The 17,915-nt window shown below is 40.3% G+C and overlaps 1 protein-coding gene across 1 annotated transcript; it reads left to right on the top strand.

Moving 5' to 3' along the window:
- The first annotated feature begins 1,066 nt into the window (after positions 1-1,066).
- LOC143305763 (uncharacterized) lies at positions 1,067-17,082 on the top strand. Its single transcript, XM_076690575.1, has 6 exons — positions 1,067-1,125; positions 1,380-1,828; positions 1,888-2,064; positions 2,150-3,073; positions 8,725-11,132; positions 17,029-17,082. Exons 1-6 carry the CDS (start codon positions 1,067-1,069, stop codon positions 17,080-17,082), a joined length of 4,071 nt encoding a protein of 1,356 aa, XP_076546690.1.
- Positions 17,083-17,915: the final 833 nt, after the last annotated feature.

The raw sequence follows: 17,915 nt of genomic DNA on the forward strand, positions 1-17,915 counted from the left end.
ATTTTTGAGAAAGGAATTAACGTTGGATTTCACTCCTTTACCGCGCACCACCCGAACCTATGATCCCTTCACTATTTTGTTATTTACGAGACGCCTTCTTATAGGGAACCGCTCTCCCTACGCAGTCGGTGCAGTAGCGTACTCGCGATAATAATTCCGGGACGTTACAATTCTATTACTATTGTTTATAAATATAATTCAACCTATATCGAGTTTGGTATCATTTTAATCAGAAAAATCTCACAAATACGTTAGTAAAAGTTTCATTGAGAAAAGGTTAAAAATAAAAATGTTTTATCGTTGAATTAGTATTAGTCACACCAATATTACGGTAGGATCATGTTACACAGTTTCCTGGTCGAGCGGCTCGGTTAGCCTAGGGGGATCCCCCCAAGTGGAGGGGATAGCGATGTTTCACTTATCCAAGCATTCTTTCGTTGAATTTATCCAGGTTTTACTGTACTCCAAAGATTATATTTAATTCAAAGACTATATTTATAATATATACGTGTAGACTGTTAGGTTTACCCATTAGATTTATGACACCCCATCGAGCTTAGAGACAGTCCAGACCTTTGCAGACAGGACGGGTCAAGGGGCTCCGATTCGGCCCACCCCGACACGGTCACGTACCCTTAAGTGGGCCCAGAGTTTTCTTCGACGGGCACTCGTTCGAAACAGTTCAAAGCAGTTCGAACCAAGGCGTCTTAGACGACGGACGTCAAAATATAACGCAGTATTTCTAAGCAGATTACGGTGTGTGTTTATTTCACCATACCCCTCCTGCAACTATCAGAAGTGGGATTCGTGCCGTTTTTGAGTTTCTTTTGTGTTGTTAGTGCGAAATTAGAATTTTGGCTATTTTTGGAATCGCGACTAACAGTTTGGTGCTGAAAACGGTGAACTGCCATTTTGTGTTGTGTTGTTACGATGCCTGGGAAAAGAAGTTTGAATCATTTGACAATCGCAAAGTTAAAAGAGCTATTGCGGGATAGGAATTTATCCGTGACCGGCAGCAAAAATGAGCTGATCGCCCGTTTGATCACCGCCGAGCCGGAAATAGAAGATGCTCTTCAGCGACAATCTGAGAGCGAATAGCTTCAGAGCGTCCAGGGCCCAATTCCGGTAATCGCGGAGGGTCCATCTGGCGAAACGTCATCAGCTGCTGGAATTAGTGCGTCCGCTACGGAAAGAGAGATGGAACTTCTCCGTCGCGAACGCGATTTGTTACAACGCGAGGTGGAATTAATGCGACGGGAAAGAAATTTGTCAACAACCCCGCAATCCACGGACAGTAGTGCAAGTTTGCGGTCTACTACCAGTATTAGAACAATCGCGGATTTATTAAGTGAATTTTCGGGCGCTGAAAACAATTTTAGTATTTCGAAGCAGCAAGTAGAACGTTTGAGAGTGATGTACCAGCTGGACGATTGTGCTTCGTCCACGATGATTATGCTACGCCTCCGAGGCAAGGGTTTAAAATGGTTCCATTCAAAGCCGAGTTTGATGGAGTTATCAGCAACGGCGCTGTTGGAAGAAATGCGGAAAATGTTTGAGGTCCGATTGGACAAATTGGCCGCAAGAAGAGAGTTTGAGAAACGGACTTGGCAAAAAACCGAGTCGTTTTGTGACTATTTTCACGACAAGGTCACACTTGCCAACCGAATTTTGATTGATCCAGAGGAATTGGTGGATTTAGTAATCGACGGGGTTCCCGACCCTCGTCTAAGGGATCAAGCACGAATGCAACGACTTGAAACAGCCAGTGATTTATTGGAAGCATTCAGGAAGTTGTCACTGCGGGACGAGGTCAGCAGTGATCGGGAAGGTTGGTAGAGCAAGGAAATTCGTTGTTATAATTGCAACGAGTTGGGACATTGGAAACAGGATTGCAGAAAACCAGCACGGGAATGGGGATCCTGCTTCAAATGCGGAGCAGCGCATCACGCAAAGAATTGCCCGAAAAATACCCCCATGGTGGACCAGGGGCGAAAGCAGCCACGGGTACTGTCGTCGACATCGACATCAACATCGACAGCGACGCCGGGAACTTCTGCAAATTTGGTACAGCCGGACTCCCCAGAAACTCCGTTTATGGTACCGATTTCGTTTGCGATTCGAGACGACAATGGTATGATGTTTAACTTAGCCATTACAGCGATGATTGATTCCGGATCATCCGTTAGTTTAATTAAGTATGGACTATTACCATCTGCTCTTCGTCTAGATTCGCCAAAACTTAATAATTATTACGGCATTAACCATTCGCGATTGGATATTTTAGGTGTTTTCTCGACTATGGCTAATATTAATGATATGCGATTAGAAATAAAATTTTTCGTAGTACTGGACAATACGATGTCATGTTTTGCGTTGCTTGGCAGAGATTTTATTTCATCACGGTCTGTTCGAATAACTATGGGAGATGCTTTTGAAATTGCGACAAGTAGTAATAAAGATCACGAGTTAGAAACAAAAAATTTTGCTGGACAAATACTACAAATTGATTATGTTGAAACACCAATTACGGTAACTGAGAATTTAAATATTGACCCCAATTTAGATTCGAAGACAGCAAAAGAGCTTAGGCAAATTTATTTAGATATACAGAACCATCCCATCGACAATAATGAGCCCCCATGCTCTGTCGAGGCTGTTATTGCTCTTAAAACCGAGCAACCTGTTAGCTTTCGACCGCGTAGATTAGCTTTTGCGGATAAGGAAAAATTGAGAATTATCCTTGATGATTTGCTGAAACAAGGAATTATCAGACTGAGTAATTCGCCTTATGCCAGTCCAATTGTTATGGTAAGGAAGAAAAATGGTGAAATTCGTTTATGTGTAGATTTTCGGGAAATTAATAAACTTACGATTAGAGACAACTTTCCGGTTCCATTAATTGATGATTATTTAGATCAGCTACGCGACAAACAATACTTTACGAAACTAGATCTGAAAGATGCTTTTCACCACGTTCGAGTTTCTGAAAATTCAGTTAAATATACATCTTTCATAACGCCATTAGGACAGTACGAATACTTAAAAATGCCATTTGGATTGACTAATGCACCTCGTATTTTTCAAAGGTACATATACAACATTTTTCAAAATTTACTTCCATTAAACAAAATTTTGCTTTATCTTGATGACATTTTAGTACCTACTCAGACGGTAGAAGAACATTTAGAAATTTTGCGCGAGGTATTTAGATTAGCGAGACAACATAATTTACAGTTTAGATTGGATAAATGTTTCTTTTTGTTTCAACAAATAACCTATTTAGGCTACGTGATAACAAACAATAGTATTGCTCCCGATAGAGAGAATGTAGAATCTGTTGTTGATTACCTTGTTCCTACGAACGCCAAACAATTACACCGTTTCGTAGGCTTAGCAAGCTATTTTTGACGCTTTATTAGGGATTTTTCGACTATCGCAGGACCTTTTTACGAATTGCTACGGAAAAATGCCGTGTTTCATTTTGGACGCAGTGCTTAGTGAACAAACCAGTATTAGCAATTTATTCACCAAAATTGAAAACAGAACTTCATTGTGACGCGAGTAGTAGCGGGTTTGGTGCAATTCTAATGCAAAAGCAACAGAATGGAATTTTTCAACCTGTTTTTTATTTTAGTAAAAGGACAACCGTTCAAGAATCAAAGTATCATAGCTTCGAGCTCGAATGCTTAGCAGTCGTATACGCGATTAAACGTTTCATATATATTTATCCGGCGTACCTTTTAAAATTGTTATGGATTGTGACAGCTTTAGACTAACATTAAGCAAACAAAATGTCAACCCTCGAATTTCGCGGTGGGCGATGTTTTTACAAAGTTACGATTATGAAATCGAACACCGAAGCGGAAGTAACATGTCGCATGTAGATGCGTTAAGCCGTTCTCACTCAATACTTATTTTAGAACCCAATAAATTCGAGCAGACACTCTCGATCAAGCAATGTCAAGACCATACAATTAGCGAATTACGAGACCAATTAGAACACAGCGAAGATAAATATTACATATTAAGAGATGGACTAGTATATAAGAAAATTAAAAACAATAAATTGTTATTTTATGTACCGGCATGCTTAGAAAATAATGTAATTCGCACATGCCATGATGATTTGGGCCATTTGGGGATCGACAAAGTTGTTGAAAATATTAGTAAAGTACAGTAAAAGCTGGACATATGCAACAAACATTGAGACCCAGACGTTGCATATATCCAGTCGAGGCGTCGAATCTCGGGTTACACGCGTCGAGCAGCCAAGCGTGAACGTAGAAAAGGACAAACAGTGGCGCAAAGAGAGAGGTCCGATGATCAAAGGAAAGAGCCGAAACGTATCGGTGTGACTAATACTAATTGAATCAAAAAACTTTTTTATTTTTGACTTTTTTTGAATGGGTTACGTATCCGTCTCGGAAATTTCCTTATATGGTGTTACAAACCCTTCTCAAAAAATTTCCTTATATGGAATCGGATGGGTGCACCCGACACCAACCGTCTTCTAGAAAATTCGAGACCAACGCAAAGCAAGGGCGCGGTCCTACGGGTCACGTAGAGTCAGTCCCCACCACTTTTTTACTCTAGTTTTTGAGTATAAAAAGGATAGCGACAAGGGCACCTCGGGTCTAGTTGAAGTCTAGAATCAGTTCGTTACACGTCAGTACGTTCTTTTACGGACAATCTCTGCAACGAGGAAACTCTGCGAGATCGGGTATTCAAGTCCCCTTCAAGCACTCACAGTAACTATACAGTACGTTGTCTGCTGTTAAGCATTATTTTAATCGTTGTAGTCCGCCCCCGTTTGCTCGCATTCGTGAAAACCGAGAAGGATTAGATTCTTGCTTCGCGGAATCGAAACTAATTTCTATTTATTCAACTCATTTAAACTTGCAACTGTAGGAGAGGACGTTCTTTTAAGGAATTTGTCAGGTTCTAAATAAAACTCCAAGTCCTACTATAATAACGGTTATAAGTATATTTTTAAAAGGTAGCACGGTTTGCTGAAGAGCCGACCGTTCGTTTCCGCGTTTGTGCTGTGACTGACTAACAACGTTCAGTCTTGCACCCCCTAAAACTCAGGGGTACTGGCCGTCGTCGCTTGGCCTCGAGTCCCGCTATTTTATGACTCGGCCACGATTGAAAAGTAACGAACCTCTAGGCCCGAACACATGGTCGGATGGAACTTTCTCCAACCTTGTACCTTCATGGGCTCCAAATGCCGTTAAAAAGCCTACACAACCTAGAGTTTAATTCATTGAACACCGCGACAATTACACACAACAATTGTAAGGTCCCGGAATAGAGAATAAACTCACATTATTTTTAACTTACATCCTATTATTCAATTATATTTACTATCCAGAAACCCATTAAGGTGTACCTTTACCGCTCGAGGTACATCAATCAAGTTACGAGACCTAATACTAACGCTTCCTGCGGCTCCCTACGTTAGCCATACGTAGGTTCGTCCGCATATCACGCTCCTGAGGCTCCCTACGTTAGCCATACGTAGGTTCGTCCTCCACTCTACACCTTTCCTGTGGCTCCCTACGTTACCCACACGTAGGTTCGTCCACTATAGCCAACCTCCTGGAGCTCCCTACGTTAGCCATACGTAGGTTCGTCTCCACGTCTACTTCCTTAGGCTCCCAGTGTTACTAACAACACTGGTCAAGCCATTAACAAATACCATATACCTAAATTAAGCCCCGGCTACGCAGTCGCCCCCTCCGGCTCGTAACAAATGAAACGTCTGCTAGCGTATTGGTGAGATTTTAGTGATGAAAGTGGTACCAAACACGATATAGTTTCAATTATAATTACTTGATAAAATTGATGTTAAAAGTTGGCGAAAAGCAAAGGAGGATTGGAAATGAAAACCGGCTGCGGTGTCGGCTCGGGTTTCAAACGTTGCATATATCCAGCCGAGGTGTCGATTCTGGGCATTTAATGTTGCATATATCCAGCCGAGGCGTCGATTCTGGGCATTTAAACGTTGCATATATCCAGTCTTGGTATCGATTCTGTGTCCGTACAAATCGTTTGTACCGTGCCGCGTTACCTATTCTACGTTCGTACAAATCGTTTGTACCGTGCCGCGATACCTATTCTACGTTCGTACACAACATGCAACGTGTTGCATGTTGCATGTTGCGTGTTTGATGTATCTTTCGTGTACGGCCTGCCTTATACGTATGTAGCCGAGATGTCAATTCTATATTGTTTATTTTATTATTATTGTTTATTTATTCTATTATCATTCTGTTATTACTGTTAGCTTGTAAATTACTTTAATTTTCAATAGGAAGAAACTGTCCGGTTTCATGGAAATCATGGTCTTTGATGGTAAGGCTTTCCATAAAAAAGGCCAGCTTCATCCATGTTATAGATATTATCTATATTTATACTGTCATCTTCTTCCAATAATTTTGTAAAATTATTACAAAATCTTTTTCCAATATATGACAATATATATTATAATGTGCAATTTTATTATTATTTTAATAAATCAAGATAATTCAAATCATATCGTGTTTTGGTACCATTTTAATCTGAAAAATCTTGCAAATGCGTTAGTCAAAGTTTCATTAAGAAAAAGTTAAAAATAAAAAAGTTTTATCGTTCAATTTGTCACGTAGACAGACCGTTTTTATCAAACGTGTCTCCTTTCAAATAAGCTTAAACATCTGGAAAGGAAAACTCTCGGGCAAACCGACCATTTACTCTCGTAATAAACAGAAGGCCCACCGATAGCAGAACCAAACACTTGGGAAAGCAATGGGTCCGCCGTAATCAAATAGCAGATGCAACCACTCTAAACTGTCGCAGAGGCAGGTGGACCCAGCCTGATCACTCGAATAGTAACCAGACCACCCTTCTTAATTAGTATATAAACCCGTTCGTACCAACGATCGGGGGCAGTACCAGAGTTCATCTCGTGTCGAGCACGTCGTGTACGGTAGTGAGTTGGTTACTATTAGTGAGATCGGGTTGAAGTCCCCTTCGAGCAACATTCACCTTATAGAATCCGCGAGTCGTGTTTCTATTTGGCATTACAATCAACCACACACAACACCCCCGCATTGCCAGTGCGTGAACACCGAGCATAGTGGAAATAGGTAATATATCACATTATACACCTATATTCGCGACAACAACATCTGTAATAGACCAAGATTGTAGAATATATACATTGCTGTGTCAAACCCACATTAGCATTCTCCTTTAAACCCAGTGAAACCTTGTGACAGTTCCTACCACAATACAATCTTACCGCTCGGGTTGTATTGATAATAAAATAAGTTACGCGGCCGCCAATCAGAAAGCCTCTGATAGCCACGCGCGCTGCCAAGCCGTCGGCCGCGTAACAGAACTGGTGACAGCGGTGGGATATAGTCACATAGATCAATTTCACTGGCATAATTACTTTCGTGGAATTTGACACACGGCTATTACTTTGTTGAACAACGATTGTATACTAGTTTTCCTAGTTACATTCTTTAACCAACAAATTCATTCAACATGGCGAATGAACAAGCCAATATTTCTTCAGCCGATCTTATGAACTTAACAGTTTCGATCGCAAATTCTATGACACTTTTGACACAAAGATCCTGCATACAAAATGTTGCGTTAACAATACCAACATTTGATGGTGAGAATCCACCTTTATCACGTTTTGCACAACTGGTAGAAGATGGATTGACCTTGATTCCTGAGGGAACAGAAAGGGAATACCTTACAATTATTTTAACTAAACTCACCGGTCCGGCGCGAAGAAGTACTTTAGAACATCAATTCACTTCGGTATCCGCGTTGATCAAGCATTTGAAGAGAAAATTTGGACCAGGAAAGAGCTTATCGCAATTTCAAACAGAAATTGCCAGGCTTCAAATTAGGGAATACGAAAGTTTGAGAAACTACATCGATAGAACAAGCCATCTTGTTTATTGTACAAGAGGAGCGATTAAAGAGAAATATCCTAGACATTCAGAGGAAAATATTAAACAAATGGAAATGGATATTTTAGAAAATTTCCTAGATGGATTACCAGACCGCATCTCTTTTAAGGTATCAGCACAAAATAGAGACATTAAAAACTTAGAGGAAGCTTTTGACGCTGTGCTAGAGGTAGACAGGAAATTAAGAAGTCGTCGTGATTTGGCACGAAACACATCACCAGGAGGCTGGAACAACAGGGATCACCACAGCAACGAACGTCGAAATGAAATTTCATACCCTCAATCTCCAACACGACACGATCGATATAGAGATCGACAGAGGAGACCATCTAACTCTGAAGACGAGAGAGAAGGACGACCACGTACATCAGCATGGACTGTGCGATCCAGGAATCAATCGAATTCACCTTCTTATCGTTCAAATTCACCACGCACAGATCAAGATGAAAAACGGTTTACAGTTTTAAAACGCAGTGAAAAGGATGATACTTCGCAGCTATATTGTTGGCGATGTGATACCCAAGGACACGATGAAAAACGTTGTAGGAGGAATTCGCAAAATTTCAGACAGCGATCATACTCTCGAAATTCTTCAGTCGAATCAAACAAGTCTTTAAACTCAGAAAACGCTCAACGGAAAGGCGAGGCGGTGAGCGATCTGCAAAGACCTCGCCAAAAGATAGTCAGATTCACGGGAGAATCCTCATCAAGGAAACCCCAGCACCAAGAATAAAAATCAAAGTTCCGGAATTAGAATTAGAAACAGCTGAATTTTTAATTGACGGTGGCGCGGCAGTTAACTTAATAGTGCGCGATGTTCTCGGAGATCAAGCCAAACGTATCACTAAAGAAGTTATTGAAATCACAGGACTTACAAAATCACCTATTTATAGCATAGGTACCACAATTCTTCACATTCACGGTAAGCCTGCATTATTTTACGTAGTAGAGAACCTTGCAATAGAAGCCGATGGAATTATAGGCAGCCCATTTTTATTACAAGAAGAAGCAGAAATTTCATATTATCATGGAACACTAGTATTGAAAGATAAACCTATTCGACCACTTCGTTTTTCAAATTACCGAGATTTAGCTCAGCAGAAAAATCCGAAATCGACTAAACACCGTATCGAAGCTCGAACAACAAAACAAATTGCAATTCACATAGCTAATCCAAATATTAAAGAGGGATACTTACCGCGACTCAAAACATCAGAAAATATATACATTGGCGAAGCAGCAGTATATAATCGTGACGGCATTTGTTACGCGTTAGCAACGAATACCGGAGAAGACGATGTAGACATCGAAATTGAACCTCAATACATTCATCCTTACGATATTTACGACTCGTCGGACGACGACCCAATTTCTTCATATATGACCGAAAACACACCAGAAAATAGAGCAACACGAATTAGAAATCTTTTAAGAACCGATCATCTCAATGCAGAAGAACGTAAACATGTATTCAACATCGTCGACGAATTTTCAGACAGATTTTACTTGCCTGGAGACAAACTAGGAGAAGTACCGAATTTTTACCATTCAATTCATACAACAGATGACGTACCGATTAATACAAGACAATACCGATATCCACCAGTACACCAAGACGAAATACAACGTCAAGTAAAGGCTCTGTTATTACAAGGAGTCATACAGCCATCTAGTTCACCATATAATTCTCCGTTATGGATTGTACCAAAGAAACCAGACGCTAAGGGCAATAAGCGTTGGCGTATGGTAATCGATTTCCGAGCCTTAAACGAAAAGACTTTGAGTGATAAATTTCCTTTGCCGAATATCACCGAAATTCTAGATAAATTGGGAGGAGCAAAATATTTCACAATTTTTGATATAGCAAATGGATTTCATCAAGTTCAAATGGATCCTAAGGATTGTCCGAAAACAGCATTCACAACACCGGATGGGCATTTTGAATTTGTACGCATGCCATTTGGTTTAAAAAATGCACCACCGACATTTCAACGCTTAATGAATCAAGTTATATCTGGTCTAGAGAACGCTCATGTATTCATAGACGATATGGTTGTTTTCTCTTCATCACTACGAGAACATGAAATAAAAGTAAAAAAATTACTCAATCGGCTCAGAGAATTTGGACTTACACTGCAGATTGATAAATGCGAATTCTTACGTAAGGAGGTTACTTATTTAGGACACATTTTAACAGAAAATGGTGTTAAGCCAGATCCTCGTAAATTACAAGCTGTAAAAGAATTTCCCATTCCTAAAACACAGAAAAATGTCCAGCAGTTCTTGGGACTGACAGGATATTATCGCCGTTTCATAAAAGATTATTCTATTAAATCAAAACCATTAGTTCAATTATTAGGTAAAGGAATTCGTTTTAAGTGGACCGAAGACCAGCAAAAAAGTTTTGAAAATTTACGCGACGAACTCTGTACACAACCAATTTTACAATATCCGGATTTTAATCGACCGTTCATTGTTACCACTGACGCATCAGATTACGCAATTGGAGCTGTACTTAGTCAAGGAGAAATAGGAAACGATCTACCAATTGCCTACGCATCTCGTACCTTAAATAAAGCCGAAAGGAATTATTCTGCTACAGAAAAGGAATGTCTTGCAATGGTTTACGCAGTACAATATTTCAGACCGTATCTTTATGGAACAAAATTCACACTCGTCACAGATCACCGACCGTTAGTCTGGTTACACTCTGTCAAGGATCCGACATCACGACTTATGAAGTGGAGACTCAGACTCTTAGAGTACGAATATCAGGTTATCCATAAAGCAGGAAAGACGAACAAGAACGCAGACGCATTATCACGTAACCCAGTACCATCTTGCTTACCACTTATACCCCGAGATCCTCAAGACCCCGATTACAAGCACATAGGACAGAAACCAGAAATCGACACGGATTCCATAGGATTTCGTGTGCGGCAACTACAAAGGGACAGGGAAAGGAGACCGAAATATCAAGAGGAAAACACTAGCTCTGATGAAGAACCAGCCCGTGGGAAGGTTCAACATTCTCCAATAGCAGATAGACCGAGAGTCTTACCTAACTTATCGCACGAGATAAGTATGCCAGATGAACACATGGAAACAATAAACTTTCATCCGCAAGCAAATTCTACTAAAATCACATCGACAGAAGAAGACGTAAACTTGATTTCATTCGAAGAACCATCAGAAAATACCATTACGGAAAACACGATAATCGCAAACCCGCAACAGGATTTACTTAACCATACACCATTATCACTTGTAACAAATGAGGGAATTTTACAACCACAACCTGTTAACGAAACAATAGGAACGGCAATCCAGCAACCACAGGAAAACTTTGACCGTACCGTTGACCCTTATCCGTTCACACTTCTTGACACAGACACTCTTTCCACGGAGGGAGATGACCTGCGAAGAAAAGTGCAACCTTCACAGACACTTGAGGTTATTATCTCTCCAAACACCCTGACCACCGAGGAAGGTCATTACGCACATTTCATACCTGCGGACTGTAAATTGGTAACCCCCATTGGAAAACTGTTACTGGACACAGAAGCAATAGATTTACAACAGCTCATGTCAAAGAAACCGCAGAAAGGAGACGTAAGAGAATCAGCAAATGGCTCATACAAAGTTTACAGTATAATAATATCAGATAATTTTTACGACACCATTAAAAGTGAAGATATACTAAACGGACTACAAACACTGAAACAGCATTTAGATCAAAATCCAATTAAATCATTTAGAATATCAGCAGTCGGAGATTTTCATAAATTACCAACCAATGAATTAACTAAATTAATAAAGGACGTTTTCAACGGTACAACACAGAAAATCATCATATGCAATTGTTCAACGATTACACCATCAGAAGAAGATCGATTACAAATAATTCGCGAAGCTCACGACAGTTTGATAGGAGGACATAAAGGAGTCACAAAAACATATAAACGCATCAGAGCGAAATATCAATGGCCAGAAATGCACAACGAAATACGAAATTATATCAGGAAATGTCCAAGCTGTCAAGAAGAGAAATTAGTTAGAGCAAAAACTCGTCAACCAATGTTAATTACCGATACCCCGATAGAACCATTTGATAAAGTTGCTTTAGACACCGTAGGACCTTTACCTTTAACGCCTAGCGGAAATAAATACATTCTCACAATGCAAGATTGTTTAACGAAATATTGTATAGCAGTAGCAATACCAAACATTAGAGCAGCCACAATAGCAGATGCTTTCGCGAGACATTTTATTGCCATATATGGAACACCACGAGCAATATTAACAGACAAGGGAACTAGTTTTATCGGAAGCTTAATGAAAAATCTTTCAGAAATATTCAAAATCAAACAAATCACAACTTCTGGATACAGACCACAAACTAATGGATCACTAGAACGAAGTCATATAGTACTAACAGAATATCTTAAACATTACATGGATAATTATGAAGATTGGGATCTATTAATACCATTTGCCATGTTTTCTTATAATACTTCCGTACATGAAGCAACAAATTTCTCTCCATATGAATTAATATTTGGAAAACCAGCCCGTGAACCAAGTTCGTTTCCAACTGGCGAAAGGTTAAAATCATATGGCGACTATTTAACAGAATTAATAACTCATACTATAAAAATCCGCAACATAGCAGCCGATAATTTGATTGCCTCCAAGCACCGTTCGAAGAAGTACTATGATAAATATTCCCGACCGGTAGAATTCAATGTAGGCGATTATGCTTATGCATTGCTAGAACCACGAATTAGTAAATTTGATCCACATTATGTAGGGCCATATGAGATCATTAATGTAACAGATATGAACAACATTGTATTGCGAACACCTGACAAAACGATAACAAAACACCAAGATAAATTAAAACACGCTTATTTTCCATCCACAGCGGAAAAAACGGAAATAACGGGAAATCATGATTCCGGCACAACTACTTCTGATACCTCTGGCTCTGGTTATGAGTCAGACAGCGATTAAAGGCGGTTCAAAGGTGTTACCACTGGCGCAATCAACGGGTTTGTTTTACGATAAATTGTCAGACATACGGACATATCAATCGCAATGGCGATTGGTCACGTCATTGGAAGTTGATAAATACCTTGCACATGCACCACCAGTAGAACAGATAATTCTGGCCATGAACCAACTTTGCAAAAAACACGGTTTAGAAACTTGCCTCAGCATGGAAGTAGGACCACGGTTACTTAAAAGAGAAGAAAACACTATGCAGTATAGGAATCTAATACAAACAGCAATAGGAAACGATGCCTTTCCAAAAAGACGACCATTACGACGCAATGCACCATTTGGATTTATTGGCACAATCAACAAAGCATTATTTGGAACCTTAACTCAAGAAGACGCAGATTTTTACAACCAGGAATTGAATAAGTTATATAAAAATCAACTTGAAATAACGGAACTCAACTCGAAGCAAATACACATTGTGAAAGGGGAGTTTTCAGCCATACATGAAAGATTAGTAAATTTAACACAGGTTACATCTGAGCTGATAAAAGCTGCATCAGAACATTCGCGATTCTTAGAAGAAACTAGGTCCGAAATTGCCCAACTCCGTTTTGAAACAGCTATAAGGGATACCATTTTAGAATTAGAAAGAGGATTGGACGACTACAGCACTAATTTACTATTATTAATAGACGCAATATTATTAGCGAAACAAGGAATAATGCATCCTGCCGTTTTTTCACCACAGCAATTATTGAAGTCAGCATTAAAGATCAAACAATCTTTAACTTATGAATTTCCATTATCTCCAGAAGAATTATTAACTGAACAAATCGAGAAACTAACGAAATTAAATGTAGTATTTGCAAAAGGCAGAGTATTATTTGAACTCACCATACCGCTTTGGAACAAAAGGTGTTCAATTTGTATAAAATCTATCCTTGTCCATCAAAGCAGGTTATTAAAGAAAAAGAAGTAGTTACGTACATACAACCACAAATTTCATACATTGCAGTCACTACAGATGAGCAGCAATACTTTTTACCTACCGAGGAATATCTTGGAGTTTGCCGAGTTCATAATAATCAGTTAATAGGACCATCAACATTACCATTATATCAGGTAGAAGGTCATGCAACCTGCGAATCTACCTTGCTTTTGAACCCATCCGCCATAAACTGGGAAACCTGCGATGTAAGGGTAACCACCAAGCTTCAACCATTCTGGCAAGTGTTAAGCGCCCCTGCTACCTGGTTTTTCTTTATGCCAACCCATAAAAAGGCCCAGGTATATTGTAAAGGGGAAAACCAACTATAGCAAACATTTACAATACTGGAATTTTCAACCTCGAACCGGGATGTAGAGCCACAGTAAATGCGATGCAATTAAAAGCAATGGACACAATAGTAACCATGGAAAATATTATACATTACCCATCAGCGTCATACAATTTATCAGTAATCATTCCGAAAATAACAGAACATCACCTATCAGTTTTAGAAACCAATTACACTAATACAGATCAAGTAATCACAAATTGGAAGAACCTTCCGACAGCACCAAACCTAGAGGAATTGGAGCATCGGGCGAAAGAATTGGAACTTCAAGAAATTTCCACAAATCGTATAAAAATATCAACATTTTCCTCGTTTGGAGTAGTATCTTTGATCCTACTATTAATAATTGGGACAATAATAAAAAGTAATATACACAAAATCATTAATAAACTAAAACCTTTGGACAAACCGAACGAAATTGAATTGCAACTGGAAGAAATACCTAAAAACTCAGAAGAATCAAATTCAAATAATATAAATTTACCAAGGGAAAAATCTTCAGCACCTAGACCAAGTGCCACAATATTCTAAGGGGCCGTAGCCACTCCTACACATCCCTCCTCTAAGAGTCGAAATAAGAGTGGGGTAAGATAAGGGTTTTCAGACTATATAAGCAGTTCTCGGCACCATAGTCTCATCAGTGGACATCCTCAAGAAAATGAACACCATCAAAAATATAGTTTTGAGCAGTTCTGTTCGGATCGGAATTGTCCACGTGGACAATCCGGTAGAATTCTGGGCGCAGGTGGACGACGGTCGGGAAGAAGCTAGGCGACTGTACCGGGACCTGTATCGGTACATGAGCGACCGCGGCCACCTCCACTTTCCAAACCAGGGAAGACTGACCACTGGACGTCTGGTGGCGTACAGAAGTAAAGAAGGTACCTGGGTCCGAGGAAAAGTTCAACACCTGGTGGACGGCCAGTTCGAGGTGGCTCTTCGTGACCACGGCAAGGTGGTAAGGGCACCGGTCGACCAACTTCGGACCTTGCCGCCACGCTTTCAAAATCTACCGTGGCAGGCCTTCAAGGTACGGGTACGGGGTATCCGCCCTGTATGCAGGACCTGGAAGATAGAGCAGGCCGCCTACCACTGCGAGGAGTGTATTGCCGCCATCATCATGGAAATGGAATACCAAAGAGCAAACCAACCCATACCACCGCCTGCAATAGTACCAATCTGGTACACCGAGAGACAAATCCGATCGAGGCAGCCTGGACCCAGACGTACGCTTCGACTTCATACCGCAGTTAGCAGCATCACCAACCATCACACGTAGCGATAAGTACACACACATCACACATAACACCCGACATATTGCATTACAACACCAAAACTTCAACACATTCTAGTGAGTGTTTTCCTTTCCAATTGAAAGCATCACGATTACCGCGATGTTTCATCTAAGGGGGGAGGTGTCACGTAGACAGACCGTTTTTATCAAACGTGTCTCCTTTCAAATAAGCTTAAACATCTGGAAAGGAAAACTCTCGGGCAAACCGACCATTTACTCTCGTAATAAACAGAAGGCCCACCGATAGCAGAACCAAACACTTGGGAAAGCAATGGGTCCGCCGTAATCAAATAGCAGATGCAACCACTCTAAACTGTCGCAGAGGCAGGTGGACCCAGCCTGATCACTCGAATAGTAACCAGACCACCCTTCTTAGTTAGTATATAAACCCGTTCGTACCAACGATCGGGGGCAGTACCAGAGTTCATCTCGTGTCGAGCACGTCGTGTACGGTAGTGAGTTGGTTACTATTAGTGAGATCGGGTTGAAGTCCCCTTCGAGCAACATTCACCTTATAGAATCCGCGAGTCGTGTTTCTATTTGGCATTACAATCAACCACACACAACACCCCCGCATTGCCAGTGCGTGAACACCGAGCATAGTGGAAATAGGTAATATATCACATTATACACCTATATTCGCGACAACAACATCTGTAATAGACCAAGATTGTAGAATATATACATTGCTGTGTCAAACCCACATTAGCAGTCTCCTTTAAACCCAGTGAAACCTTGTGACAGTTCCTACCACAATACAATCTTACCGCTCGGGTTGTATTGATAATAAAATAAGTTACGCGGCCGCCAATCAGAAAGCCTCTGATAGCCACGCGCGCTGCCAAGCCGTCGGCCGCGTAACAAATTAGTATTAGTCACACCGATATTACGGTCGGATCATATTACACGGTTTCCTCGCCGAGCGGCTCGGTTCGGCTTAGGGGGATCCCCCCAAGTGGAGGGGATAGCGATGTTGCATATATCCAGCCAAAGTTTTGTTGCATATATCCAGCTTTTACTGTATATTGGTTTCCACAAATGCGACAGAAAGTTAAAGATTACATTAGCAACTGTTTAAAATGTATTGAATTTTCCCCTGCTAGTGGAAAATCCGAAGGGTTTTTGCACAATTTGAATAAAGGTAGTCTGTCCTTCCAAACGGTCCATATCGATCATTACGGCCCTTTAGAAAAGTGCGGAAAAGGATATAAATTCATTTTGTCGGTAATAGATGGGTTTACAAAATTCATAAAGTTATATCCGTGTAAAACGACAAAAACCGAGGAAGTAATAAAACACCTAACAGAATATTTTCGTACATACAGTAAACCTAAGAGGATTGTTAGCGACCGAGGGACTTGTTTTACTTCCGGTGCATTTAAAGAATTTTTGACCGGTAATTCAATTGAACAAATATTAATAGCGGTTGGGACCCCAAGAGCAAACGGTCAGGTCGAACGGTTCAACCGTGTTATAGCACCGATGTTAGCTAAATTGGTAGAAACACCCGGAAAATGGGACCGTGTTTTAGGGTCGGTAGAACACGCCTTGAATAATACCGTCTGTAGATCAACGGGAGAAAGTCCTTCCCGATTGTTATTCGGAATCGCTCAGTTAGGTACGGTCTCGGACAATTTGCGTTTAGCCTTGGAGTCATATTCCGAAGATGTTACAATACGTAGGAAAGCGGCTGAAAATATTGTGAAAGGTCAGCAAGATAATAAACGAGCGTATGACAAAAAGCATAAGACACCGACGGTATACCAGGTTGGGGACTATGTGATGATTCGCAATTCCGATGTCACCCCAGGAATAAATAAAAAATTAATTCCTAAATTCAAGGGACCTTATGTAGTTAAGAAAATTTTAGATCGCGATAGATATGTAGTCACTGATATAGAAGGATTCCAGCTGACACGCATTCCTTTCACTGGAATCGTAGGACCTGATCAGATGAAATTCTGGATACGGTCATAATATTAGTAAAATAAAAAGTATAAAGTATGTATTTTATGTAAGCGTATTATGTTTTAGTATTTCAGTTATATTATCATTATATATTTTATTTTGTATTTTTTTTTTCTTTCTATTCTATTTTGTATGTTAGCATCAGCACGTGTTCAAGGGTTGACACGTGTCAGGGTCAATGCATTTTGGGCTTTGACCTGAGTTTCAAAGATTTCTTAGGATTCTTTAGGCTATCGATACCCCGAGCCATATGTCTGTCATCGGACTTGGGCCGGCGGTGGTTGATACTTGAGGTGCGACGAATTCTAAGAGTCGCGGATGTTTTGTTTATGGAACGGCGAT

The sequence above is a fragment of the Osmia lignaria genome, chromosome 10, assembly GCF_051020975.1.
Source record: "Osmia lignaria lignaria isolate PbOS001 chromosome 10, iyOsmLign1, whole genome shotgun sequence".
Lineage (NCBI taxonomy): Eukaryota > Metazoa > Arthropoda > Insecta > Hymenoptera > Megachilidae > Osmia > Osmia lignaria.